The 27,657-nt window shown below is 39.6% G+C and overlaps 1 protein-coding gene across 1 annotated transcript; it reads left to right on the top strand.

The window, feature by feature from the left end:
• The first annotated feature begins 484 nt into the window (after nt 1-484).
• Nucleotides 485-26,978, top strand: plcxd1.1 (phosphatidylinositol-specific phospholipase C, X domain containing 1, tandem duplicate 1). The gene is made up of 7 exons (XM_084065855.1): nt 485-619; nt 2,052-2,171; nt 3,830-3,972; nt 10,398-10,526; nt 15,273-15,428; nt 23,758-23,938; nt 26,152-26,978. The coding sequence occupies exons 2-7, from the start codon at nt 2,060-2,062 to the stop codon at nt 26,394-26,396; spliced, it is 966 nt and encodes a 321-aa protein (XP_083921981.1). The 5' UTR covers nt 485-619; nt 2,052-2,059; the 3' UTR covers nt 26,397-26,978.
• Nucleotides 26,979-27,657: the final 679 nt, after the last annotated feature.

The following is a 27,657-nucleotide window of genomic DNA, read 5'->3' as shown; positions in this document are numbered from 1 at the left end:
GTGTGTGTGCGTGCCTGTGCCTGTGCCTGTGCCTCTGCTCGTCCTCCATAGAACTCGAGCCGTCACCGCCCTCCTTCTACACTAGTCTGTCTGTAAACCCGGATCCAGCTCAGTTTAACACCGTGCGATGATGAAGATGATGATGATGATGATCATGTACATGTGATGATCCCCCTGGACTGTCTGGATGAAGGACTGACCTCACAGACCTCACACATCATGATAGCTGTGTGATGGAGGCTTAATATTTAAGTATTGTGTTGAAGTTCCAGCGGCCAGCATGATCCGCCGCTATGCAGGTGTATAGACATACTGGAGGAGGAGATGTTGATGACGCGCCGCTCACATTAAAGGAGGATTCATTCATTGTGCCGGGATCTGAGGGAAATACAACACAAACTAAAGCTGCTGGAAATACATCTTTTATTTTTTTCCCTATCAGCCACCATGTCGTTTTTGGTTGTTTTAGAATGGACGACTGCCTCATCATACGGTAGTTTTTTTAATCACCTGGATTATAATCTCTAAAAACCCGGGTTTTGCAAGAGGAAGGGGAGAGAGGGAAAAATTGTCTACCCCGCACACACACACTGCGCAGCCTCGGCTGTCACACTGTCATGTAAGTACTGTATGTTACAACTAGCTCTGGTTTCACAGCGGTAGAAGGAGTACTCCTTTAACGCTGTGTTACTTTATGGCCGTTGCCGGCAGACCCCCCGGCCTGCCTCTCGTCTGTTGTACAAATTAGAAATACACTTTCACCAAAACAAAGACGGGTTTAAGATGTTGAAAGCTTACTTTCTTTAGTGGGGACACTCGGAGCCCCCTACCTCACGTCTAAAATACACCTTTTTACCATAATGTGAAATATTCCACCGGATGGAAGAATGTTTTAGTTGCTCCACTGCGCCCCCTACAGATCTTGTCGATTGAAAAGTTCCATTGACCAATTCTGTAAGGGGCGCAGCCAGTAAAGTCACTAAAACATATTTTTAGTTTTCTTTTCTGGCCAAAAAGTGTATTTTAGACGTAAGGTGGGGGTCTCCGAGTGTCCCCACTAAGAAAAATCGTCTTTCAACATGTTAAAACTGTCTTTGTTCTGGTGAGTAGCAAAAGTGAATGTTTTATTTTTGACTAAAGACTAGAGGCTGCGCAGCCTGCGGTACCGGGGGTTTGCGGGGAACGGCTGGAAAGTAACATAGCGTTAAAGGAGAACTCCTTCTATTATGGACCAGAGCTATGTTACAACTAAAGAGCTATAGTTCATATTATGTGAGTGTCTGCTGCACCCAGAGCTACTGCATTATTACCATGTCAGAATGTCAGAATGTTGTGTTTAACGGTTTCTGCACATATTTTAAACGTGACCACTGGTCACGTTTAAAAAGTGGTGGAAAGTAACTAAGTACACGTACTGCACTTAAGTACAATGTTGAGGTATTTTTGTTACTGTAGGCTACTGGAGTATTTCCAAGTTTCAGTACTTTACTTCTACTCCATTTACATCTCAGAGCCAAATGTTACACTTTTTTACTTTACAATTATTTGAACACTTTAGTTACTAGTTACTTTGTAGATTCTGATTATTATTACAAAACATACATTAACCACCCTATATTTGGTTAATTGAAAATAGCAGATCTACAAGCTCAATCTGTGAGCTTGTATATCTGATATTTTCAAAGGATTTGTATACATTTAGGCTATGATTCAGAGCTAATACATTTTATACATTTGAAACCGGTGAAATGGGACATTCTGCATAATGATTACTTGTACTTTTGGTACTTTATATAAGTACATTTTGATACCAATACTATTGTATTTTTACTCAAGTAAATTTCGATTATCTCCACCGCTGCAGATAAGCGTTAAATACAACCTTTGCCTGTCAATCCCGGCACAAGTCAATAATGCCTGTGCTGTGCTGGGATAACGTCAGCAAACAGCATATGGAAGTATTATAGGCAACATTAGAATGGAACATGTTATTCTCCATGCCCTGAGCAGCTCAGCTATAACTAATCTGATTCATTTATGGACACACACAGTTACATCAATGTCATCCCAAGAGAATGAGTTGACCCTGAAAGGCTTGCCCATGGAGAGCTGGATGGCTGACCTCTCCTGCTCGCTGTGGGACATGCCCCTATGCAACCTGGCCATCCCAGGTAAGCACACACTGATATGATATGTACCTATTGGAAGTGCTGTAGAGCAGTGGTTCTCAAACTTTTTTCATGTCATGGACCCCCTAAATGATATGTATTTGGGCCACGGACCCCATCTCAAATATTTTGATCCAGGGACCCCCCCAGAAGCAAAGATTTGAGTTACAAATGTTTGCTTTAAAAAAATATATATTTTCAAAGGTTGGCACACATTTTCCCGATTTTTTCAAAAATAGCAGATCTACAAGCTCATAGCGTGGCACTCGGCGCTATGAGCTTGTAGATCTGCTATTTTTGAATAGGCAAAGTATAAAAGCTTAAAGTGGTTAAAATGATCGTGATGCTATATGAACACATTAATTGCTGGGGACCCCCTGGAACCCCCCCCCCCCCCCCCCCCTCACGGCTCAAGCTCAAACAGCAGATCTTGCTCAAACAGCAGATCTTGTGGATCTGCTATTTGAGCTATTTCTGCATTTTACTTTGAAGTGAAAGTGAGAGTGTGTGTCTGTGGGTTTGAAACATTCTGAACCAAAGTATTAACAACAGCTTGTGACTAAATCATAACGACACTGAATCCACTGGAAAAAACAGGTTCTTTCTATTTGTTGTTTTCATTTCCTGAAAAGCAATCTGGGAACCCATTGGGTAAAAGGGGGAAAACTAAATGTTTTCCTTGTTTTTGCCTCTGGGGGCACCACATCCTTTTTTGTGTAGAAACAGGAACTTGGTTTGGCTCCTCCCCCTTTCTTAGTATCATATCCTCCCGGGTGCTTCTGTGTTTATTCCTGTACTATCAACAACACTACATGTTTAGGGCAGTGGTGCTGTACTATCAACAACACTACATGTTTAGGGCAGTGGTGCTGTACTATCAACAACACTATTGCTAGATCTGCTATTTAGATCTTGTAGATCTGCTATTTGTGCAATTTTTACTATTCTAAGATGTGTGAACATTTTTCAACATGTAGACGATTATGACGATTATGTAAAAAATAATTGTGATTATCTCAAATAATTGCGATTTAGACTATTATGTAATAATTGTGACAGAGGTCTGTTTTGGATGTAAGGTTTTCACCCGACAACAAAGATATTATTCTGCCTCCAGCGTTGAGTGTCGTTGTGGGAACACATTTATAATATCAAGGACTGTCATAAATCATATCATATACTCTGCAGGCTTCATCTGGGCACAGAGCCCAGTCAAAACAACTCCATATCCCAAATATATATATATATATATATATATATATATATATATATATATATATATATATATATATATATATATATATATATATATATATATATATACGCCCTGCAACAAATGGTTTATACTACCACTTGTATACACTGTCTGCGCTAATGGGAGACTCAGACTACTGTTTGTACAGACTGTCTTCTCTGATGGCATCAAATAACATATCATTGCTGTCGAGGCAGAAACCTCTGATCTCCATTACTTTAACTTTTTTGTGTTTTTTCGTAAATTAACGCCCTACTTGATCCTACTACAGCGTCACACAAAAGTAGAAGATCTGCAAGCTCGAAACACGGCATGAAGCGATGCATTTTGAGCTTGTAGATCTGCTACTTTAAAAAAAAGATATGTATTGATAAACTGTGAGTTTATGTTTCCCCCTCTTTTTCAGGAAGTCACAACGCCATAACGTACTGTCTGGACATGAACGACAGGTCTCCGGTGGACCTCACTCAGCCAGACATGCTGCAGAAGCTCGACAAGTTCATGAAGCCGCTCATTCGTCCGTTCGTCTACAAGTGGGCAAAAACCCAGGTAAATTAATGATGGGAGTAAATCGTCACTGTCGGCCGGAAACCTCTTATCTCTATATTCTAACCTTTTGTGTGTTTTTGTGAATTAAGTGATCATACTGCAGTGTCACACATAAGCATAACAAATGGAGCATAGCGTTAGTTAGGCACGGAGGTCGCAAAAGCTCAGCTGTAATCAGCTGTCAGTCTGCTGATTGCTTTCAATCAGCCACGCTTTCCTACACACAACAAGGCTGCCGGTTTAAATACGGCTCTCCCCTACACTAGATCTCTGCTTCAATCTCTGCCACACACTGCTGCTGCCGGCAAAGCTTGCCTCCACCACCCCAGCCTCCACCACCCCAGCCTCCACCACCCCAGCCTCCACCACCCCAGCCTCCACCACCCCAGCCTCCACCTTACAGTTCAGAGTTTTGCATTACTCAATCGTTTAAACTGGATGTTGAACTGACATTCATGTCTGCATGGCTCTAAAGTAAATTCAATGTTCTATGGCGGTGGTTTTCAACCTTTTTCATGCCAGGGACCCCTAAATTGATATAAATTTGGCCGCGGACCCCCATCTGAAAATGTGTTGTGCCAGGGACCCCGCAGAAGCAAAGATTTGAGTTAAAAATGTTCGCTTTAAAAAATATATATATTCACAGCTATGCACACATTTTCAAGATTTTTCAAAAATAGCAGATATACTTGTATATCTGCTGTTTTTGAATAGCCTATGCCCTAAGTGGTTAAAATGATTCTGACGCTATGTTAACAAATTTTGTTGGGGACCCCCTGGTGCTCCCTCAAGGACCACTGGTGGTCCCCGGACCACTGGTTGAAAACCACTGGTTTAAACTGGATGTTGAACTGACATTCATGTGTGCATGGCTCTAAAGTCAACTGGAATCCACTGTCTGCATGGCTCTAAACTGAATTCAATGTTCTACGGCTTTAATGTTAAAATGCATTCAAGTTTGCATGACTCAAGTTAATCTGATTAAAATGACTTGCTATGAGTTTTCCACCCCGACAGAGACTAAATGTTATATCAGTTACTAATCATCCATGTCAGCGTGCCAAGACGTCATGTTATCCGTAAGCCAGTGGTGGAAAAAGTACTCAAATGTTTTACTTGAGTAAAAGTATCAATACTGCAATGTAGAAATACTCTGTTGTAGATGTAGAAACATTTCCTATCACACACCTATTTGGCGGACCCCCTGTAGTAACTATGAGGATCCCCTTAGGGGTCCCAGACCCCCTGTTGAAGACCCATGCTATAGAATATTTGTTCAGTATCTCCAGACTCTTTAGTAAACAGAACACACATTTTCATGTCGGTAAATCAATGCTGTCCAATCAGGACTCATACAGGATAAAGGTCAGGATGCAGGATAAACACGTGACATTGTAAAAAAAAAAGGAATAGCAGACAAAATGTCTCTGGAACACCATACTATTACTATTACTATTACTATAGTATTACTACTAAACTGCGCACAAACTTGAATTTGGGCCATTAATCTCCCCTTTACTAATACCAATCAGTAAAGTGTTATATATCATTTTTATCAGTGATTAGTCACCTTTACAACGAGGTACAGCTTGTAAGCATCGGGCATTCATGGAATGAGCAACACAGGCAAACGTGTGGGTAGCGCCGAGCAAAAATGTGCCAAAATCACCCAATATGCTTTTGTTGGTAATCGCTCTTGTTTTGAGCGACCTGCCAGCACACACCTGCTGAGAGGTGGGTTCTGCAACTTTGCGTTCTGCAACATGGGTTCTGCAACTTTGTTGAGTTTGTGTATGCTCCAAGCAGCAACACTGCCCCCATAGAAAGATGCCACGTTTGTCCCTTCAGGATAAGGCCCATGCAATAGAGCAAGTGAAGCTGGTGTTTCGTTACGCAGAGTGACAGCATTATTTGATGTCAGCCTGGTACCATTTGCAGGTCACAGGTGTGTGACTGGCACCTGAGCATGGGCCCTGCAACTTTGACATCTGTCTTTGGTTCCGTTGTGCAAATCTTGCCTGTAAATCTATGGTTCCTCAGTGAAGCAAGGGGTCTGGGTTGTTGTCTTCCTTGTTGACTTCACCAGTCTCACAGAACTTAGTCCTAAGTTTGTAAATGGTACCAGGGCTAACACCAGATAATGCTGTCACTCTGCATAACGGAACACCAGCTTCACTTGCCCTGTTGCACAGGCCTTATCCTGACAAAATTGGCATCTTTCCATGGGGGCAGTGTTGCTGCTTGGAGCATACACAAACTCAACAAAGTTGCAGAACCCATGTTCAGGTGCCAGTCACTCACCTCTGCGGCAGTCACATGCCTGAGACAGTCACACACCTGAAGCCCATTGAATGTCATGAATGTCACGACATTGAATGTCAGCAGAAAAGTCTAACAGGCCATTTTGGCACATTTTTGCTCGGCGCTACCCACACGTTTGCCTGTGTTGCTCATTCCATGAATGCCCGATGCTTACAAGCTGTACCTCGTTGTAAAGGTGACTAATCACCGATAAAAATGATATACAACACTTTACTGATTGGTATTAGTAAAGGGGAGATATAATGGCCCAAATTCAAGTTTCCTTACATGTTGTGAGCAGTTTATATACAGTGGTTAGCACTTGAGAATGGCAGTAATACCATCTGAGTGCCTCTGTGGTGCCACAGAGGCGCCACTACTACTTGGTGGTGCCACATTTGACACCTTTTTTAAGGTGTAGTGTGGCTGAACGGCCACCATGTGGCGCATGTGAGTCCATGAACTCTACAGTACATTATTACCAACAGGGGAAGGGTGAATGCCTTTAAAAGTGAATGTTATTTTTATTTTTTGTAAACATAGAAAATAATGCATAGTCCTTAGGATGAATTCAAAAGCAATTGTTTCTTTAAACACAACTGTGTTTCATGGTGGAAGAAGTGCACAGACATTCTACTAAAGTAAAAGCAATACCACAATATAAAAATACTCTATTACAACTAAAAGGCCTGTGTTCAAAATGTTACTTGAGTAAAAGTACAAAGGTATTGGCATCAAAATATACTTAAAGTACCAAAAGTACTAAAATGTTTTAAAGTAGCTGATCTACCTTGTAGAACGGCTATTTTCAAATGGCTGTGGTATAAAATAGGGCTAAAGTGGTTAATATGTATGTTTTATAATATAACAATTTATATCTGCAAAGTAACTAAAGCTTTCAAATAATTGTAGTGGAGTGAAAGTACAATATTTGCCTCTGCAGATGTAGTGGAGTAGAAGTAAAAGTACAGTAATACTCCAGTAAAGTCAAAAAACACCTCAACATTATACACATGTAAGTTCTAGGCACCCTAACCTGGAATCAAACCCTGCTCTGTAACCTGTAAGACCACTCTCTACTCCACTACACTACTGGTACAGTGATAAATCTGTGGGGTCAGGACGTGTCTCGTTCTCTATGTTCTGTGCACTACTCCTTGGAAAGTCAGATAAAAAGCTTGCAGCTCCCAAAGCTGCTACTTTCTGAGAGTAATAATAATAATAATAATGGATTTTTATTTATAACGCACTTTACATTTTGTTACCAAACCAGAGTAACTTTACTAGTGGATACATACATTTTTAGGCTACCCTCTCAGAGATAAATCAACAGAGATTTTATCCTCACACACGCACACATTTGTATTTTTGTTTGACTACATGTTTTCAATTGCACTTTGTTTTCATTACATTTTTAGAGTTTTTCTCTCTGTCTTCAGTGGGCATCGACTGCATTTTTAAGGTCAACCCCAAATGCATCAAATTCTCTCTGATGGGATGTTTGTAAGTCTGATGAATCTTTCTGACGCTTCTCTGTCAACGTCACCAGTTGAGTCCCGTTCCTTCATTAGAGCTTCCATAACTTTTGATGAATGATTAAGCAAAGCTGATTCAGAATGATGAAGCAACAAATCTGAATCAATTTTCATTTCTGTCTCCACACAGCCGATGACAACAGCAGTTGTAGCAATGCAACGTGTTGTGAGCTTGTAGATCTGCCATTTTCACTATTCTGAGCTTGTTGAATATTGCCCCTGACTACCCTTACAATAATACTAAAATTAACACTGAAACTAATTTAAAAACTCAACTAAAACTAAGCCTTTTCACAAACTAAAAACAAAACTAGCAAATCCACTTAAAATCAAATGAAAACAAACTGCAATTGAAAAAGTGTGCTTGTGTGTGTGTGGGGGGAGGCCACAACTCCTGGGCTCTAAGTCCATTGTGATGACAATGAAGTGTGGCTATACAAACAAAAGACCCTGGCCAAGGTGCTAAACCAGTTAATTTGCATGTTGTTGCCAGACAGACTGATAGCAGAGATTTTCTGTGGATCCCAGCAATTCTTCAGATGAAAACTCTCATTCTCTCTCTGTTTTTCCAACCATGAAAAGTTTTTTGATTGATTGAATACTTTATTTAGAAGTTTGCAGACAAAAAGCACATGAAAGTACAGTTCAAATCCAAGGTCGACTAAATAGGAAGCTGGCTGCTAAATAGGAATAAGAAAGCCATATGGCTTGTTTAAATTGGGGTCCTTAGTTAGTTAGTACATTATACTCTCCTGTGTTCATTTAACTCTGTTTCACATTCTAAAACAATATAATTGTGCCGGACAGTAGTTTATAATGCTTTTAGTTGACTACTATAGTTACTAGTTACTGCTCTCAGACAGTAGCAGCTTTGGGAGCTGCAAGCTTTTTATCTGACTTTCCAAGGAGTAGTGCACAGAACATAGAGAACGACACATGTCCTGACCCCACAGACTTATCACTGTACCAGTAGTGTAGTGGAGTAGAGGTTGGCCTTACAATTTGCAGAGCAGGGTTTGATTCCAGGTTGGGGCGCCTAGAAATTAATGAATGTTGAGGTGTATTTTACTTTACTGGAGTATTACTGTACTTTTACTTCTACTCCACTACATCTGCAGAGGCAAATATTGTACTTTTACTCCACTACAATTATTTGAAAACTTTAGTTACTAGTTAGGCTACTTAGGCTAAGTAACATTTTGAACACAGGCCTTTTAGTTGTAATAGAGCATTTCTATATTGTGGTATTGCTACTTTTACTTAAGTAAAATGTCTGTGTACTTCTTCCACCATGGAACACAGTTGTGTTTAAAGAAACAATTGCTTTTGAATTCATCCTAAGGACTGCATTATTTTCTATGTTTACAAAAAATAAAAATAACAATCACTTTGAAATGCATTCACCCTTTCATTCCTGAGGGTTATATTTAGTAGCCCACTGAGTGCAATTTACCAAAATACATCTTGATAATATAACCCATACAATTATTTGTTTCACTTCTCAACAAGTTCAGCTTCAATTGCAGCTTTTATCTGTTGACTGAAAGCAGCCCTGTCTCAAATAGACACAACCTGGCTATGTCTGGGCATTAGTTGCTCTCTGCCGCCATCTAGTGGCACCACAGAGAAAAAAGCGGTACCACAAAAGTAGGTGGTACCACAGAGGCGCCAGAGGGGTGCCACCCCTGACATTATGAAGGTACAACCACTGTACACTGGAACACTATACTATATATAACACTATACTATAACACTGTACTATAACACTATACTATATATAACACCATACTATACCACTATACTAACACACTAACACTATACTATAACACTGGAACAATATACTATTACTATTACTATACTATTACTATTACTATATACACTGGAACACTATACTATAACACTGTACTATAACACTATAACACTGTACTATAACACTGGAACACTGTACTATAACACTATAACACTGTACTATAACACTATAATACTGTACTATAACACTGGAACACTGTACTATAACACTATAACACTGTACTATAACACTATAATACTGTACTATAACACTGGAACACTGTACTATAACACTATAACACTGTACTATAACACTGTACTATAACACTGGAACACTGTACTATAACACTATAACACTGTACTATAACACTATAATACTGTACTATAACACTGGAACACTGTACTATAACACTATAACACTGTACTATAACACTGTACTATAACACTATAATACTGTACTATAACACTATAACACTATACTATAACACTATAACACTGTACTATAACACTGTACTATAACACTGTACTATAACACTGTACTATAACACTGTACTATAACACTATAATACTGTACTATAACACTATAACACTGTACTATAACACTATAACACTGTACTATAACACTGTACTATAACACTGGAACACTGTACTATAACTGTTATGTAATAATTGTGACAGGCCCACCCATACATGTGCAGACTCTTAACTCATTGAGTGCCAATCACGTGTTTCACGTGTTTTTGAAAAAATAGTAAAACAAAACGTTCATATCAGTGCATTGTGTCCCGTGTGTTGTTACAGGAGCACAGCATCAAGCAGCAGCTGGACTGTGGGATTCGGTACTGTGACCTGAGGATCGCTCACAGACCCAACGACTCCTCCACAGACCTCTACTTCTACCATGGTGTCTACACCACGCTCACAGTGGAGGTATACACCACACAGAACTCATGTAGATCAGAGGGTTTCAAACGTTTTGTGTCCCTAGTGGTGGAAAAAGTACTCAAATGTTTTAGGTTACTTAAGGTTTCGAGCTTTTTGCTACAGCTGAATTTGAATCCTGATTAGTTATAGTTTTGGCCATATGAGGTTTCCACCTGACAGAGACTATTTATATAAGCATAGAGTTAGTTCATGCAGGACACGGAAGTCTTGCACGCCAGTCAGCTGTAATCAGCTGTCAGTCAGCTGATGTTGAACATCAGCTTTCTATTCCCCATTCACAGCTCTGCTGGTCATTACATCACACATCCATCCTCCAATCACAGCTCACGCATTAGCAAAGAGGTTCCTTTAAAGGGCAAGACCACTTTGGTAGAGGTTTCGGTTGTGTATTTACCTTGCCATGATGTAACTCCAAAGGTGGACAAGAAATCAAAAATAATTGCTCCATTGATTAGAAATTGATAATTCTAAATATGCTCCTCATTGACTTACATTGTACACTGAAACAGCTCTCAAAGTCACTCTATAAGCACGTAAACGAACACGAACAAAGCTGATTCAGACAATATAGAACATCACCAAACCCAGCACTGTTTGTTTTTTTAATAAAAATGTTAACTTCCTGCTGATTTTACTATTTGAAGATCCGGATCCGCAAATCCAGTACAGGTTTTCTTCTTAATAAAAATAGCAAAATCAACAGGAAGTTAACATTTTTATTAAAAAAAAACAGTACTGGGTTTGGTGATGTTCTATATTATCTGAATCAACTTTGTTTGTGTTCGTTTATGTGCTAAAATAGTGACTTTGAGAGCTGTTTTACTGTACAATGTAAATCAATGAGGAGTATATTTTTGAATTATCAATTTCTAATCAATGGAGCAATTATTTTTAATTTCTTGTCCATCTTTGGAGTTACATCATGGCAAGGTAACTACACAACCTAAACCTCTATCAGAGTGGTCTTGGCCTTTAAATACGGCTTCGTATTCACTGGGTCTTTCTTGGTTGCTGAACCAATGCATTCTTTCTGCTAGCAAAATTCAGGGAATATCTCCCAAGAGATAGCTTGGAGCTTTAACGCCAAGCTTAAAGGGGAATTTTGGACTAAGGTTTTCTTACCTTTTCTATGATGTTATGATATCTTAGGATGAATGGTACAGTAGAAAAATGTCATAACTCCATCCTGGGTCCATCCGCCACAGCTTAAAACGTGCGCCAATAGCCCTTGCGCTAGATTGTGTATTTTAATAGCTTTTTTGGGGGGTGAGATCTGACGTTCATAGTGACAGAACACTGTCAAAAAACTAACAAAAAAAAAACAGAAGTCTCGCTAGACGAGATCGAAATCTCGAGATTTCAATCTCGTCTAGCGAGACTTCTGTTTTTTTTTGTTTGTTTGTTTTTTGTTGCATAGTGTTCTGTCACTATGAACGTCAGATCTAAAAAAAAAAAGCTATTAAAATACGCCATCTAGCGCAAGGCCTATCCGCGCACGTTTTAAGCTGTGGCGGACCCGGGATGGAGTTATGAAATGATTCTACTGTACCATTCATTCATCCTAAGATACACCATAGAAAAGGTAAGAAAAACTTAGTCCAAAATTCTCCTTGTAACTGTATTCCATTTGTTGCAATAAATGGTTAAATCTGCTTTGACGTGAGTGTTTTCTGATTGAAACTAAACTTAAAAGGCCCACCCAGATTTTCCCCCGGTCCCATTGTTCCACTGAACACTGTTCTGTATCTGCCACTGCTGTTCAACCCATTGAGAACTGAAGCCGATTCTACATGTCTCCTAAATCTCAACAGTTTTCTGAAAAACGTATTTTTCTATATCAGTGGTGCTCAATCTTTTTCATGTCAAGGACCCCCAAAATGATATGTATTTGGCCGCCGACCCCCATCAAAATATTATGTTCCAGGGACCCCCCAGAGGCAACGATTTGAGTTAAAAATGTTCGCTTTAAAAAAATACATATTCAAAGATTTGCACACATTTTCACGATTTTTCAAAAATAGCAGATCTACAAGCTCATAGCGCGGCACTCGGTGCCGCGCTATGAGCTTGTATATCTGCTATTTTTGAATAGCCCAAAGTGTAAAATAATGCTTTTTAGCTCAAATTGCTAAAAATGAGACAGTTCCAGGTCTCAATGGTTTAAGGGAGAGCGTATAAACTACAGCGTCTGTTACAGAAGCAACGCTTTATGGAAGAAATAAAAAAAAAGTGGTGAGACTTCAAAAAAAAAAAACGGATCAGTAAACCCACAAGGAAAAGTGTCACGGCCCACCGTACAGGAGGAGAGGAGACTGCAGCACTCTCTGTACCGCAGTGGTTCTCCTCAAAACGTTTTCATTTCACGGACCCCCACCCCCCCCCCCCCCCTCCCCCAGTGTGCTATGCATTAAGGGCCACGGACCCCCATTAACTCATAGAGAGTACACACACTCTGGTCTCCAGAGTTTTGTGAGGAATGTCTCGGTGCATTGATTACATTTCAACGGCGGAGAGGAAAGAGTGCAATCAACCAAAGAACATTTTTAATTTCATGTAAACGTAATGGACGGTTAATTAGTAGAATATGTCACTTTTAAACCCAGAAACGTTAACGCAGCAGCTATGAAATGTAGTTGTAGTAAGAACAGCAAAAAAACAACAACAACAACATCAAGTCAGGTTTCCTTTTTATACATACCGATTTTTTGCTCGGCATCATTTTAAAGGGACAGTTCACCCAAACAATTACTTTTTTTCTATGGATTAGTCACCCCATGGAGACTTGAATTCATTGATACTTTTTTGTTTTTGTCTCATTGATTCCTAAGCCAATAATTTGATGACCAGCGGACCGGTTGGCAGCGGTTCCGGTAGGAGACACAAAAGAGACTCTTTGTGTCTCCTTCCGGAACCGCTGCTGGTCATAAATTATGGTCTTAGAAATGTGACAAAAACAAATTCAAGTCTCAATGGGGTGACTAATCCATAGAAAAAAATCAGGAGTGCTCAAATGATCTTTTCTTTCATTTTAATGAATAGTTATACAACAGATAGTTCTGACCAAGCAATCTGATTGGTCGAAATAGGCTCTGTACCCGTGCTCAAACGAGCGTGACAGCAACACCTAATCAAAAATCAGCTGTGCTTATCAGACAGAGTCCCGCAGAGCAGAGCTGGATAAGTGGCTAGGCTAGCAGTTTGCATGGGAAGTTTGTAGCTAATTCTGTCATTAAAAGAAATTTAATTTCTACCGAATACCTTAATTACAGGTGAGATTGAGCTTACTGTTTGGTTTCTCTACACGTTCAGTTTGGAAAAAGGTTGTCTAGTGCATTGGTTCTCAAAGTGGGGTCCGGGGACCCCCAGGGGTCCTTGAGTTCCAGGGGGTCCCCAGCTAAATGATGGATAGTTAGGAACCATATGGACCCTTATGGGTCTGTAACTCTGACAGTGTACAAATGGACAGAGTTACATTAACATTGATTTTACAATATGAATTGGGGTCCCAGAGATAGAAATGCCATAAACTAGGGGTCCGTAGCCTAATGCATGCCAAACTGGAGGTCGTTCAATTAAAATGGTTGAGAATTGACTGCTAGAGCTGTAAAAATCCTCTCTAATGGGGGGGTCCGTAGCATATCTTTTCAAATGGGGGTCTGCGGGCTAATAAGTGTCATTTTGGGGGTCCTTGACATGAAAAAGTTTGAGAACCACTGGTCTAGTTCACACAGCCATCTGAATGCTGGGTCTGGACTGGCTGAGTAAACAGGGACTCTGTCTTCTGTCAGACTCCATGCTCTGTATCTCCAGGATAACAGAGAGATAACGCTTGCAGAAAGGTTGTTATTTTGAGAGCGAAAAGCCCCACAATATGAATACATTCTGCTATGTTTTATTCTGATGCTAACTGTTGTATAATCACAATATTACACTATAAAATGAAACCCAAAGATAAAGATATAAAGCAGCATTTTCTTTTGCAGCGAAAATAGCAGATCTAGGAGCTCACACAGTGCGTTGAGAGCTCGTCGTAACTCTGCTATTTCAGCTATTTGTCATGCAACAAAGTATCGGCTTAAAACATAAAACGACACAGTTAAAGGTAGGGTAAGTGAAATGTTTGGGTATTTTTTTTGTTTTTGTTAAAAGGGTTAAAGTACTATATTGTGATAGTAATCATTGCTACAGAGTGTTTGTTGGGTCACAGGGGTCTCTCCAGCTCTTTAGTAAACAGAATATAGTACATGTTCAGTTAGGTGACAACATTTAAGCCAATCAGGAGAGAGCACTGAAAAGGCATTTTCTGTTTAATAAAGAGCTGTAGAGACATGGGAGACTCCTTATATGGACAGGACACTCTATAGTAACTAGTACTATCAGAACATAGACCCATTTTGCAATTATTTGAATAATTGCAAATCACTTACCCTACCTTTAACAGTGGACTACCATTGACATGGTGGTATATTATGGACATATAGTGCACCAGACATTACAGATACAGAACGTACACTGTAACATTGTTACTGTTCTCATGTCTTACTAAATAAAGTACATCAATCAACATATTATGACGAGATCAAAGAGTTGACGTTGAGGTCAGTGTTGCCATGTCTGCTTATTATAAGCTAATTTCAAATATCCAATGCATAGATGCATACGCATAGGTTGGTCATAACCCCCATGACCAACCCAAGTACTGATTGAGGTATGGTGTTGTTCTCTTGACAGACGGTGCTGGTGGAGATCAGAGAGTGGCTGGACGCTCATCCCAGAGAGGTGGTCATCCTCTCCTTCAGCCACTTCCTGGGCCTGAGCCCGGACCTGCACACCCGTCTCATCTCCACCATACGCAACGTGTTCGGCTCCAAGCTCTGTCCCAAAATGGTGCAGTATATACACTGTTCTCTGTATCGTTTTGTTTTGTTTTGTTTTATAGCAGGGGTCTTCAATGTTTTTCAGGCCAAGGACCCCTATAGCTGAGAGAGAGATGAAGCAGGGACCCCTCCACTATACATATTGTACAACATTGTGTTGCAGATTATGCTTTTTCATAGGTTTCATAGACGGCTTCATAGACTTGTTTGACAGCACTGTGATCAGTGTATTTTTTAGACATTTAAAACTGTCAATAGTAAAAACTTGACCTTTGGTTCTGTACTTGGTCTGCTCTTTTTCCCTCTACACCAAACCTCTTTGCTTGAAAACAGCCGATCTACAAGCTCACAACACGTCGCGCTGCGACGTGTTGTGAGCTTGTAGATCGGCTGTTTTCGGCTAATGTTCCTCTCAGAATATAGGGATGCAAAGGGTTCAAGTGCTAGATGTAAATAATAGAAAAAGTTCACACAAAGATTTGGAGACCCCCCCCCCCCTGTAGTAACTCTGAGGGTTGTCGGACCCCCTGTTGAAGACCCATGTTTTAAAACAATGTAAAGCAATGTTGTCTTCTTTGGTAGAATCTTGGGTTGCATGTTAGCTACCCTGAGCACAATCTAAGTCCAGATATTGTTCTTCATCTTTATGTGTTGTTTCTGCGCTCTTAGCCCCATTTAGAACCTCTCCCTCTGCTATGTAGCTCCGAGATGAGGTCCGTTTTAACAGGACATTGTCGCACATTTTCCATTTTACATGTTTCTTACCCCTTTCTGCACATCGTATCCAAAAAGTAAAGGTTTGCTGAAATGCTCTCAGATGTTTTAACTTCTAGCTGGCAATAAAATCTATCCAACGAGTTGAAAAAAGCGTTTAAATCGCTAATCTACTCAGCCGGTTCCATAATATTATGCATTAGAAGATGCAATTCAACATTTGACCAGTAGGGGAATCAGTAATGTTATCTCTACGGGCGCAACTTCCGGGTATGTCTTTAAAACATGTAGGAGAGAAGCTATTTAAAAGCTTTTTTCAAATCGTTGGATAGATTTTATTGCCAGCTAGAACTTAAAACATCTGAGAGCATTTCAGAAAAACATTACTTTTTGGATACGATGTGCAGAAAGGGGTAAGAAACATGTAAAGTGGAAATCAAGGAAACAGAAGTTGTGATTCCATTCTCATTTCTCTCATTTTATGGAGAAACGGTATTTGGCCAATACCAGTGTTGATTTTGTCGGTCGACTACCTTTTTTCACTGACGAAAACTAAATCAAAACAAAGCTACGATGACTAAAACTAAGACTAAATATATTGACAATTTTGTCAGGGAGGGACGAGTGGAGAAGAGATCCAGTAGAACTACAAGACAAGTAATTTTATGTTTGGTTGCGCTCAGTTGTTGTCTGTCTGAAAATAGTAGATCTACAAGCTCACAACGCGTCGCAGGGCGACGCGTTGTGAGCTTGTAGATCTGCTATTTTCAGCATGCAACCAAGTGTAAAATCAGCCAATATGACGCCATCAAGGCACCGACAAAATACATTATAGTCGACTAAATCAACTGTAGATTTAGTCAACTATAATCTTATGATATTTAGTCGACTAAATCTACACAAAATCTAAAACATTTCAGATGACTAAAATATGACTAGAACTAAATGGAATTTATTCAAAAGACTATGACTAAAACTACATCAACATTTGCTGTCAAAATCAACACTGGCCAATACATATCTGCCAATACAATCCCGGTACATGTCTTTTCTCATCTGCTTTGATTATTCGCACGATTCTAAGATCAGGGGAGGTCACACACATCCACATTACCATTTAAAGGCCATGGGTGCTGAACTCAAAAGAGATGTTTAACAAAGGCTAGCCTATGTATGTACAAGGCTGTAGCACACAGTTCTTCACTCTGAAGAGGAGCATTGTTGCTCAAAACGTTAGGGTTTGCTGGATACCGCAATAAAGTACGGTAATAGAAGGGAGCTACAGTGTGCAAACTCTTTATTGCCTTGTAACCGAGGCTATAGCCTTTGTGATTATTTTTGCATGATTGCCATGTTACGCTGATACTGGTTTCTGTATATTTCTGTGGCGCCACAGAACTTTCATCAAGGCTAGGACTTTCACTTTCCTCACAACAAAGCAGTGATGGAAGAAGTACTCACGTGTTTTACTTAAGTAAAAGTATCAATACTGCAATTTAGATATACTCTGTTGCAAGCAGAAGTCCCGTATTGAACATGTGCTTGAGTAAAAAGTACGAAAGTATCGGCATCAAAATATACTTAAAGTACCAAAAGTTTAAAAAAAATCATTGTGCAGAATGACCCATTTCACAAGTTCAAAATGTATAAAAAATATTTTGAAAATAGCCGATCTACAAGCTCACAATGCGTCGCATCACGACGCATTGTGAGCTTGTAGATCTGCTATCTTCAAATGGCCGAAATATACACAGGGCTGAAGTGGTTCGTGTGTCTTTTAATAATAATCACAATCCACAAAAAAATACCTCAACATTTTACTTAAAGTAGTAGTTCACCCGAAAAATTACGTATTTCCTATCAAGTCCACATTTTGGTGGCAGAGCAGTAGAATGAGAACTTGCCCATGTTTGTTCTAAATGTGGGTGGAACCATGCAGATCATGGACGCTCCCTCTAGTGTTGTGTCTGTTTGGGTGTCACTTACTTTAGAGAAGTAGTTAGACAGGTATGAGGGTGCTGAGGGCACTGTCTCTTTGACTATCTTAAATACTTAATTACAGTAGTATTTGCCTAACCCTGTCTTCCACCCTGAGTCATCCCTAACTCGCAAAGGGTGTTGGAGTTAAAGGGATATTTCATGTTGGGTCGTTTTATGGTCTACTCAGGCTTTTGTGAGCCCCCAGACAGTTTTTAAGTTGCTTGATTCAGTATTTAGACATTTGATATTCATTTTATCAGACATGCCCCCTTCCTATACAAACCCATTGTAACTTCAAACTCCATTTTAACCATGTTAGATTCACCAAAAACAACCGTCCTTGGTTCTGGTGACTGATTTTGTCCTTATAATACGTGAGGAGACTGTGTTTTTTCAATTACTTTTTTCATTTATTTTTAATATTTTTTTGGGGAAAATGGAAAAAATGTAATACAAAAAAAAAAAAGAATGAAAAAAGCAAATGAAAAAACATGCCCCCTCGTGTATTAGGAGGGCAGGATGAGTCACCAGAACCAAGGACGGGTGTTTCTGATGAATCTTAACATGTTAAAAATGTAGTTTGAAGTTATAATGGGTTTGTATAGGAAGGGGGCGTGTCTGATAAAATGAATATCAAATATCTAAATACTGAATCAAGCAACTTAAAAACTGTCTGGGGGATCACAAAAGCCTGAGTAGACGATAAAATGACCCAACATTTTTTTTAAAGTGAATGTTTTTTTTTCTATGGATTAGTCACCCCATGGAGACTTGGAATTCATGGATATATTTTTGTTTTTGTCACATTCCTAAGACAATAATTTGATGACCTGCAGCAGTTCCGGTAGGAGACACAAAGAGAGCCTCCTTTGTGAACTATCCCTTAAGGCAGAGATGTAGTTGTCAAATCAGTTTGTTTTGGGAGGTCTGAGGCTTAGTTTTTTAGTGACATTGAGATGTTGGAGGAGACTGCAGCACTCTCTCTCTCTCTACTGGACCAGTGTGTCACTGGTATCCTGCTAACAGCTGCCCAGTGGGATGTGGGTTTAGTGAGAGATGTAGAGATGTGCTTTTATTCTTTGTGATTTGCACCAGCAGGAAACGGACTAATGAACCAAAGATTATCATTTCATGTAGATATAATGGACAGTAAATTGGCAGAATATATATATTTTTTTTTTAATGCACAAACGTTAATGCTGCTTGACATGTTTTTGGACTCAGAATACTATTTCACAGAGTGTAAGAACAGCAAAAAAAATAACATCACATTTGTAATAGGTTCCTGTGTGTAATCTGGCCTCGCCAATCTGTCGCCAAAATATCCTTGAAACGTCCCTGTAGAGAGAATACACAGACACACTCTCACGTTGATTTCCTGTTTTCCTGACAGTTGTTTGGCCGGCTTCCTGCAGGGCCAAACAACTACTATCACCGAGTGGTGTAAAGTAACTAAGTACATTTACTCAAGTACTGTACTTAAGTACAATTTTGAGATACTTTTACTTTAGTGGAGTATTTCCAATTTTCAATACTTTTACTTCTACTCCACTACATCTCAGAGGCAAATATTGTACTTTTACTCCACTACAATTATTTGACAACTTTAGTTACTAGTTACTTTGCAGATACAAATTATCATATTATAAAACATACATTAACCACTTTAGCCCTATTTTATACCTAGGCTATTTGAAAATAGCAGATCTACAAGCTCACAAAAAAATTACTTGAGTAAAAGTACAAAATTATTGGCATCAAAATGTACTTAAAGTACAAAAAGTAAAAGTACAATATGTTTGAAAATAGCCGATGTCTAAATAGGGCTGAAGTGGTTAATGTATGTTTTGTAATAATAATTCAAATCTACAAAGTAACTAGTAACTAAAGTTTTCAAACAATTGTAGTGGAGTGAAAGTATAACATTTGCCTCTGAGATGTAGTGGAGTAAAAGTATTGAAAATTGTAGTAAAAGCACCTCAAAATTGTACTTAAGTACAGTACTTGAGTAAATGTACTTAGTTTCTTTCCACCACTGTGAGAAATATATCAGCCCTTTCTCTCATAATGATTTATGGTTGGGGAAAAGTGCATTGAATACAGATACAGTACATGTCCTGTAAATATAACAGTCCATAGCGAATCCTTATCTGCTCCTGAGCAGAATGCACCAATTTAAAATGCACGGTGTTAATGTTGCTGTGAAATATTATTGGACTGAATGAAAACCCATCACATTTATAATTGTTCCTTCACAATCTCTCCTTCTTGGCGACTCACCAAAGCCCACCATGAGAATCTGCATCCACCTCGTACACGTGGAGAGCTATAATAACGTCAGGTTTCCTTTTCATAAACACTGAATTCTGCATTCATTTATACTCAGCATAATGTTGATGCATACACACACACACACACACACAGTACACGACTCACACAGACGGAGCAAGGACTAATCTTTTTAAACATGGGTGGAATCTGCTTGGTCAACAGTCTAGAGGGTTTATTTGTCGTCGCTCGTACAGACAGTCACAAGCAGCACGAATGCAAATGAGGAAAAAGGTTCCGCCAGACCGCTAACAGCAACACAACTACAAGAACAACTATAATACTGGATTAGCTCTGCTCTGGTCCATAGCGTTTGGAGGAGTTCTCCTTAACACTCTGAGCCCCCACCTCACGTCTAAAATACACTTTTTGGCCAGAAAAGACAATATTTCACCGGAAGGAAGAATCTGGTCAATAGGAAAATTCCATTGACCAGATCTACTGTATAGGGGGCGCAGTGGAGTAACCAAAAACATGTTTTCCTTCCGGTAGAATATTTTCTTTTCTGGCCAATTTTGGTATTTTAGACGTGAGGTGAGGGCTCACAGTGTTCCGACTTAGTAGAATAGGCTTTCAACTCTATAAAACCGTCTTTGTTTTGGTGAGTAGCAAAAGTGTATTTTGTATTTTTACTACAGACTAGAGGCTGCGCTACCGCGGTGCGATGGGTAAAGAATGGAAAGTACCTATGGACCAGAGCTAATACTGGATATGATATGAAAAAGAAAGAGAGAAAAAAGAGAACTGATATAATGCAATTCAAAGAAATAATAAGGAATGAGATAAAGATAAAGCGGAATTTCTTTGACAGCAGTATTGAAGCACTTCACTCTCTCCCTATGCCTTCTTGCTACCCTTGGCCTTTTCTTTTGATTGATACTAGCGATGGTATGGTTACTATCAGTGGTGTAAAGTAACTAAGTACATTTACTTAAGTACTGTACTTAAGTACAATTTTGAGGTTTTTGTACTTTACTTGACTATTTCCAATTTCCAATACTTTTACTTCTGCTCCACTACATCTCAGATCCAAATATTATACTTTGACTCCACTACATGTATTTGAAAACTTTATCGTTAATAGTTACTTTTTTGTTTTTGATTATTATTACAAAACATACATAACCACTTCAGCCCTATATACGTTTAAGCCATTCGAAAATAGCCGATCTACAAGCTCACAATGCGTTGCGATGCGACGCATTGTCAGCTTGTAGATCGGCTATTTTCAAAAGATTTTTATACATTTCACACATTTGAAAACTTGTGAAATGTGACATTCTGCATAATGAGTTTTGTACTTTTACTCAAGTCAATTTTGAATTCCGGACTTTTACTTGTAACAGAGCATTTCTACATTGCATTATTGAAACTTTTACTTAAGTAAAATAATTGAGTACTTTTTCCACCACTGGTTGTTTGCGTTCATTTGTTAAACATGTGACTTTGAGACCTGCTTCACCTCACAGTGAGAGTGAACAGAATCATTACATCCAGGTCATCATACAAACCCAACATTCTACCAAAGTCCAACATGACTATCAATGGGTCCTTTGTTTGTAAACGCACAGGCGGTCAATACAGCTATTCCATAAGACCAGTTCAATGTAGGCCAGGGGTCTTCAACGCTTTTTCAGGCCAAGGACCCCTTAGCTGAGAGAGAGAGAGACGAGGCAGGGACCCCTCCACTACATATTGTATAAAATTGTGCTGCAGATTGAACTTTTTTCATAGATTTCATAGATAGCTTCATAGACTTGTTTGACAGCACTGTCATCAGTGTTGTGTACGTTTATGTTGATCTTTTCTATTCAAATGTTGGATTCATGTTCATGCGTACTTTCAGACATTTAACCACTTAAACTTGACCTTTGGCTCTGTACTTCGTCTGCTCTTTTCCCCCCCCCCTTTTTTTTTACATCAAAGCTCTACGCCAAAAATAGCCGATCAACAAGCTCACAACGCATCGCGCTGCGATGCGTTGTGAGCTTGTAGATCGGCTATTTTTGGCAAATGTTCGTGCAGAATATGGATGCTAGGGTTCAAGTGGTTAATAAAATACAATCAAAAGTATGATTTCAGGCGCACCTAGACTCAGTCGGTCAGCACCGAGACTAAATGTCAGACTAAACGTTTACAATAAGAGCTTAATTTAGATGTAATATGCAGTTTCTTGACGATTGTTTAGTTTTCAGTGCTGCTACATTTGAAATATAAAGTAAGTTAGTATGAACACTTTTTTAAGCTTTTTCGTAAATTAACGCAGTACCTTGTCATACAACAGTGTCAAAAGTAGCAAAAATAGAAGATCTGCAAGCTCACAACGTGTCGCATGTGATGCGTCGTGAGCTTGTAGATATGCAATTTTTGCTATTTTTGGCTTTATTTTTTAAGAGGAAAAAAAGTGAAAGAGGTTGAGTGTGTCTGTGGGTTTTATGAATATTGAACCAATGAAAAGTATTAACAATAGCTTATAGTTCAATAATAACTACGTTTGATCCGTAGGAACACAGGTTCTCTTTCCCATTAGCACTTGGAATTGTAGGAGTTGAGGCATTACATTTTGTTTGACTAAATATTTCGGCTTTGTGGCATTTTCACAATCTTTGCCTCTTTCTTACGTAATATTTGACAATTTGGCCAATTTGGTATTAAAATTGTCACTTTAGAAATGTGCAGATACCCTGTATACACTTATACTGTATGTTGGTTGAGTGAGAAAACAATGTGCACATTAAAGGGCATGCCCACTGTAAAAAAGATCGCAAAAATTGCTAAAACTATAGAAAGCAGTAAATGAAAAAAATGTAACACTCATCTTTTATTTACTTTAATTACAAGCTAAAACAGGGGTCTTCAACGTTTTCAGCCCAAAGACCCCCTAGTTGAGAGAGATGAAGCAGGGACCCCCAATATATTGTATAAGATTGTGTTGCAGATTAAACTTATTTTCTTTTCTTTTTTTACTTGGTCTGCTCTTTTTTCCCTCTACACCTATACCTCTCTGCGAGGCGTTGTGAGCTTGTTGATCGGCTATTTTTGGCTAAGGTTCTTTTCAGAAAAGGGATGCTACGGTTCAAGTGGTTAACGAAAATATATATAAATCACACAAAAATTTGGCGGACCCCCTGTACTAACTCTGAGGACCCCCTATGGGTCCCGGACCCCCTGTTGAAGACCCCTGAGCTAAAATATAAAGCTTGGTTGTAAAAAAAACAAAGTTGTCCTTTAAGCAAATCATCTGGGGACCCCCCAAATATATATTTTTTTGGGGGGACAGAAAAAGTTAACTCAATGTTCTCTATCCATGGATTCAGGAGGTGGTGACCCTTCGTAACCTGTGGAGTTTGGGCTACCAGGTGATCGTGTCCTATGAGCTCCACCAGGCCAGCTGTCACGGTGACCTTTGGCCTCACATTCCATACTGGTGGGCCAACAAATGCAAAGCTGAAGCTCTGATCGAGGCCTTCGAGGAGATGAAGAGACACGGCCGGCCAGGTACAGCCAACATGCCACCGTTTCCCTAACTATGGGTCGGGACTCGGGACCCATTTTGCGCTCACACAACCATTTTTATGGGTTGTGAGTAAAAAAAAAAAGTTTCCTATTTAAGTATATATCATTTTTTATTATAATTTAATTCAATTTTCAAAATGTTCAAAAGATTTCTTAGATTTTGAAAAACAAAAAGCAAAGTAGTGAAAATAGCAGATCTTCAAGCTTGTAGATCAGCTTTTTTTTTTTCCTGAAACTTAAGTTAATTCATACTAGTGCATACATGGGCAACTGGCGGCCCCCACCTTCACTTAATGCGGCCCGCAGGTTAATATCGGAATACTGTAGTATAGTAGGAGTAATGTATTATTGATTTCAGCTGTTACAATTGCAAACATGACCCGCTTCAATTACTTCAGTCTATATTAGTAGCTTAATGACTAGTATTAAAATTCTATTTTCTTTTTTATGTCCAATGTATTAGTATTTAAGTTCATAAAGTTAACATAAGTATAACTAAATGCATCTTAAATTAAATAAAAATGTTACTTTTTAGGATTCCAATAAAAAAATAGCACAAAATTCCAATTCGAAAATAGCAAAAATAGCAGATCTACAAGCTCAAAACACATCACGCTGCGACACGTTTTGAGCTTGTAGATCTGCTATTTTTGCTACTTTTGTGTGACATTTGAACCGACAGCAGCCAACTATTTTTCTCCCCAATTTATTCATTATGCCAATTAATTCCTTCCCACACATTTCTGTGTGTCTGCTGTCGTAAACTGACGAGGAGAAGGAACACTTTAGACAGGTGCTGAGCACAGAACAATGTCTTACAAAAGGGAAAATAAATCACCTTGCGCACACAAAGGGCTCAGGTTGAAACGCGGTCATTTCTAACGCCCACAAGTGCCACACAGGCACTTAAATGAGTACGTTTCAACTGGAGCCCTTTGTGTGTGAGTTGGTTTTAGCCACGGCTGTCTTCTCCTTCTGACCCACCTGTCAGTGAGGAGCCCCCGTATTAAACAAAGCGACAAGTTCCCTCCCCCGCGGGCGCGTGCGTGCGTGCGTGCGTGCGTGCGTGCGTGCGTGCGTGTGTGTGCACGTGCACGTGCACGTGCGCGCAGAGGAAGCCTTTATGACCAAGGTCATTAAATACCAACCACTCCTACATACCATCTCAGAGCTGGGCTATAGCTGCAGACTATTTGTTTTTACATTTGCCAGCCTATAGGACATTATACCCACAGACTGGTTGCTAGAGGGTATCAACAATTTGGGGATGCCCCAAAAAAGAAGGCAAAAAGGCTGGCAAAGTACTGTGCTGTCTCTGACATGACTGGCAGCCGCCACATATGGCAGAGACACTGTTACTCATACCCATATATAGAGTAATGAGTGACATGCTTATTGTATCATGAAGACATACAGTAAAAGGGTTCCCAAACTTTTCAGCACACGACCCCCCAAAATAATCATATTAGAACTGGGGACCCCCCACCCTGACAAGTACATGGAATTGTAGGCATTACATTTAGTTTGACTCGGTTCCACAGATAAATATTGTGAAAATACCAGAACTACAAGCTCACAACGCCTCGCACTGCGAGGCGTTGTGAGCTTGTATGGACTATTTTAGCAATGTTTGCCTCTTTCTTGTGTAATATTTGACAATTTGGTATTACAAAGGTCTTAAAAGTCCTTAAATTGAAACTTTAGAAAAGGGCAGATACCCTGTATACACTTATACTGTATGTTGGTTTGTTTACTGTTGAGTGAGAAAACAATATTGCACATTAAAGCCAGGGTAAGTGATTTACTTTGGTTAAATTAAGTGTTAAATAGCTCTATATTGTGATAGTAATCATTACTATAGAGTGTTTGTTCAGTAAAATGAGTCTCCATGTCTCTCCAGCTCTTTACAGAAAATGCATTTTCAGTACTCTCTCCTGATTGGCTTAAATGTTGTCACCTGAAAATGTACTACAGTATATTGTGTTTACTAAAGAGCTGGAGAGACCCATGTGACGAACAAACGCTCTGTAGCAATGATTACTATCACAATATACTACTTTAACCTTTTAACAAAATGTATATATATCACGTACCCTACCTTTAAGTAAGCAATTGAATTCAAGCCAAAATTGTGTGTGTGTGCGTGTGTGTGTGTGTGTGTGTGTGTGTGTGTGCGTGTGCGTTCCTTCCGGCAGCGAGTTTCTTTGTCACAGGCATCAACCTCACAGAGGACCTGAAGTACATCTGCTCTCATCCCACTGAGTCCCTGAAGGACCTGGTGATGGCCACGTACCCGGCGCTGCTCGGCTGGGTCACAGAGCAGAGCCCCGGCTCCAGGATGTCCTCGCTCAACATCATTGCCGGGGACTTTATCACCGAGAGCCACTTTGCACCCGCCGTGGTCGCGCTCAACGACAAGTTATTGAACTGGCCCTCGTGATTTTTTTACTTTTTGTTCTTTTTTTGCATCAGAAACTTCTCACATCGTCACCTTCTTAAAGTAATGGCATATGTCATGTTTTAAAAACGTTTTTCAGAAAACAGAAAAAACTGAACCAAAAGAAACTATATGATATTTCTTAATAATTTCACCCAAACAGTGTATAACAATATATGTCTATTGACATACAAATAACACTGTCTGTCATTTATGTAACATAAGAGGATTAAATGATTTAGGCAATTGTAAATCTGACTTAGGCCAAATTATTTATGGAGTAACTGACTTACTCCAGGGCTAAGTCACAAGAAAATGTGACTTAGGCCAAAAGAAATTGGCCTAAGTCAACATCGTCTTTGACTTAGGCCATCAAATGGCCTGGGTCATTGGTTCTCAAAGTGGGGTCCGGGGACCCCCAGGGGTCATTGAGGGAGTTCCAGGGGGTCCCCAGCTAAATGATGGATATTTAGGAACCAAATGGACCCTTATGGGTCTGTAACTCAGAGAGTGTACAAATGGAACCAAATGGACCCGTCAGGGTCCATTTGGTTCCATTTGTACACTCTCTGAGTTACATTAACATTGATTTTACAATATAAATTGGGGTCCCAGAGATAGAAATGCCGTTAAATGGGGGTCCGTAGCCTACTGCATATCAAACTGGGGGTCCTTGAAATTAAAATGGTTGAGAATCACTGCTAGAGCCGTAAAAATCGTCTCTTATGGGGGTCCCTGGCATATCTTTTTCAAATGGGGGTCCGCGGGCTAATAAGCGTCAATTTGGGGGTCCTTGACATGAAAAAGGCCATTATACTACTGTGAGTATCTGTTCAATAAGGATATATAGGTGGCCAGTGTCATGGAGAGCTGATTTAGGCCAAAATATAATTCTCCTCAAAACATTACGTATGCCATTACTTTAAGAAGGTGACGTCATGCATTAACCACTTCAGCCCCATGTGGGCTCTATACTAGAGTCTTTTATGTTCTCTGTTCTTGTTGGGAAAGCTTTCACTGAAAAACAGCAGATCGACAAGTTTGTCGATCTGCTGTTTTTCTGTGAAAGCTTTCCCCACAACACGGACGCTGGGGTTTAAGTGGTTAAAGGTCCAGTAAGTGGTATTGTTTTGTTAAAGCAAAGCGTTCAACAGCTCTGTGTTCTGATTGTAATGATTGCCGTGGTGCGTTCGCGCTTCTGTAAGCGGAAAATGAGTTTTCAGGTCGTGATATCAATTTCGTCCAATCAGTGACTGGAGAGAGA

The sequence above is a fragment of the Gymnoscopelus microlampas genome (genome assembly GCF_963454915.1).
Source record: "Gymnoscopelus microlampas genome assembly, chromosome: 9".
NCBI lineage: Eukaryota > Metazoa > Chordata > Actinopteri > Myctophiformes > Myctophidae > Gymnoscopelus > Gymnoscopelus microlampas.
Note: the sequence above shows the minus strand (reverse complement) of the source record. Positions and strands in the feature narration are given on the sequence as shown.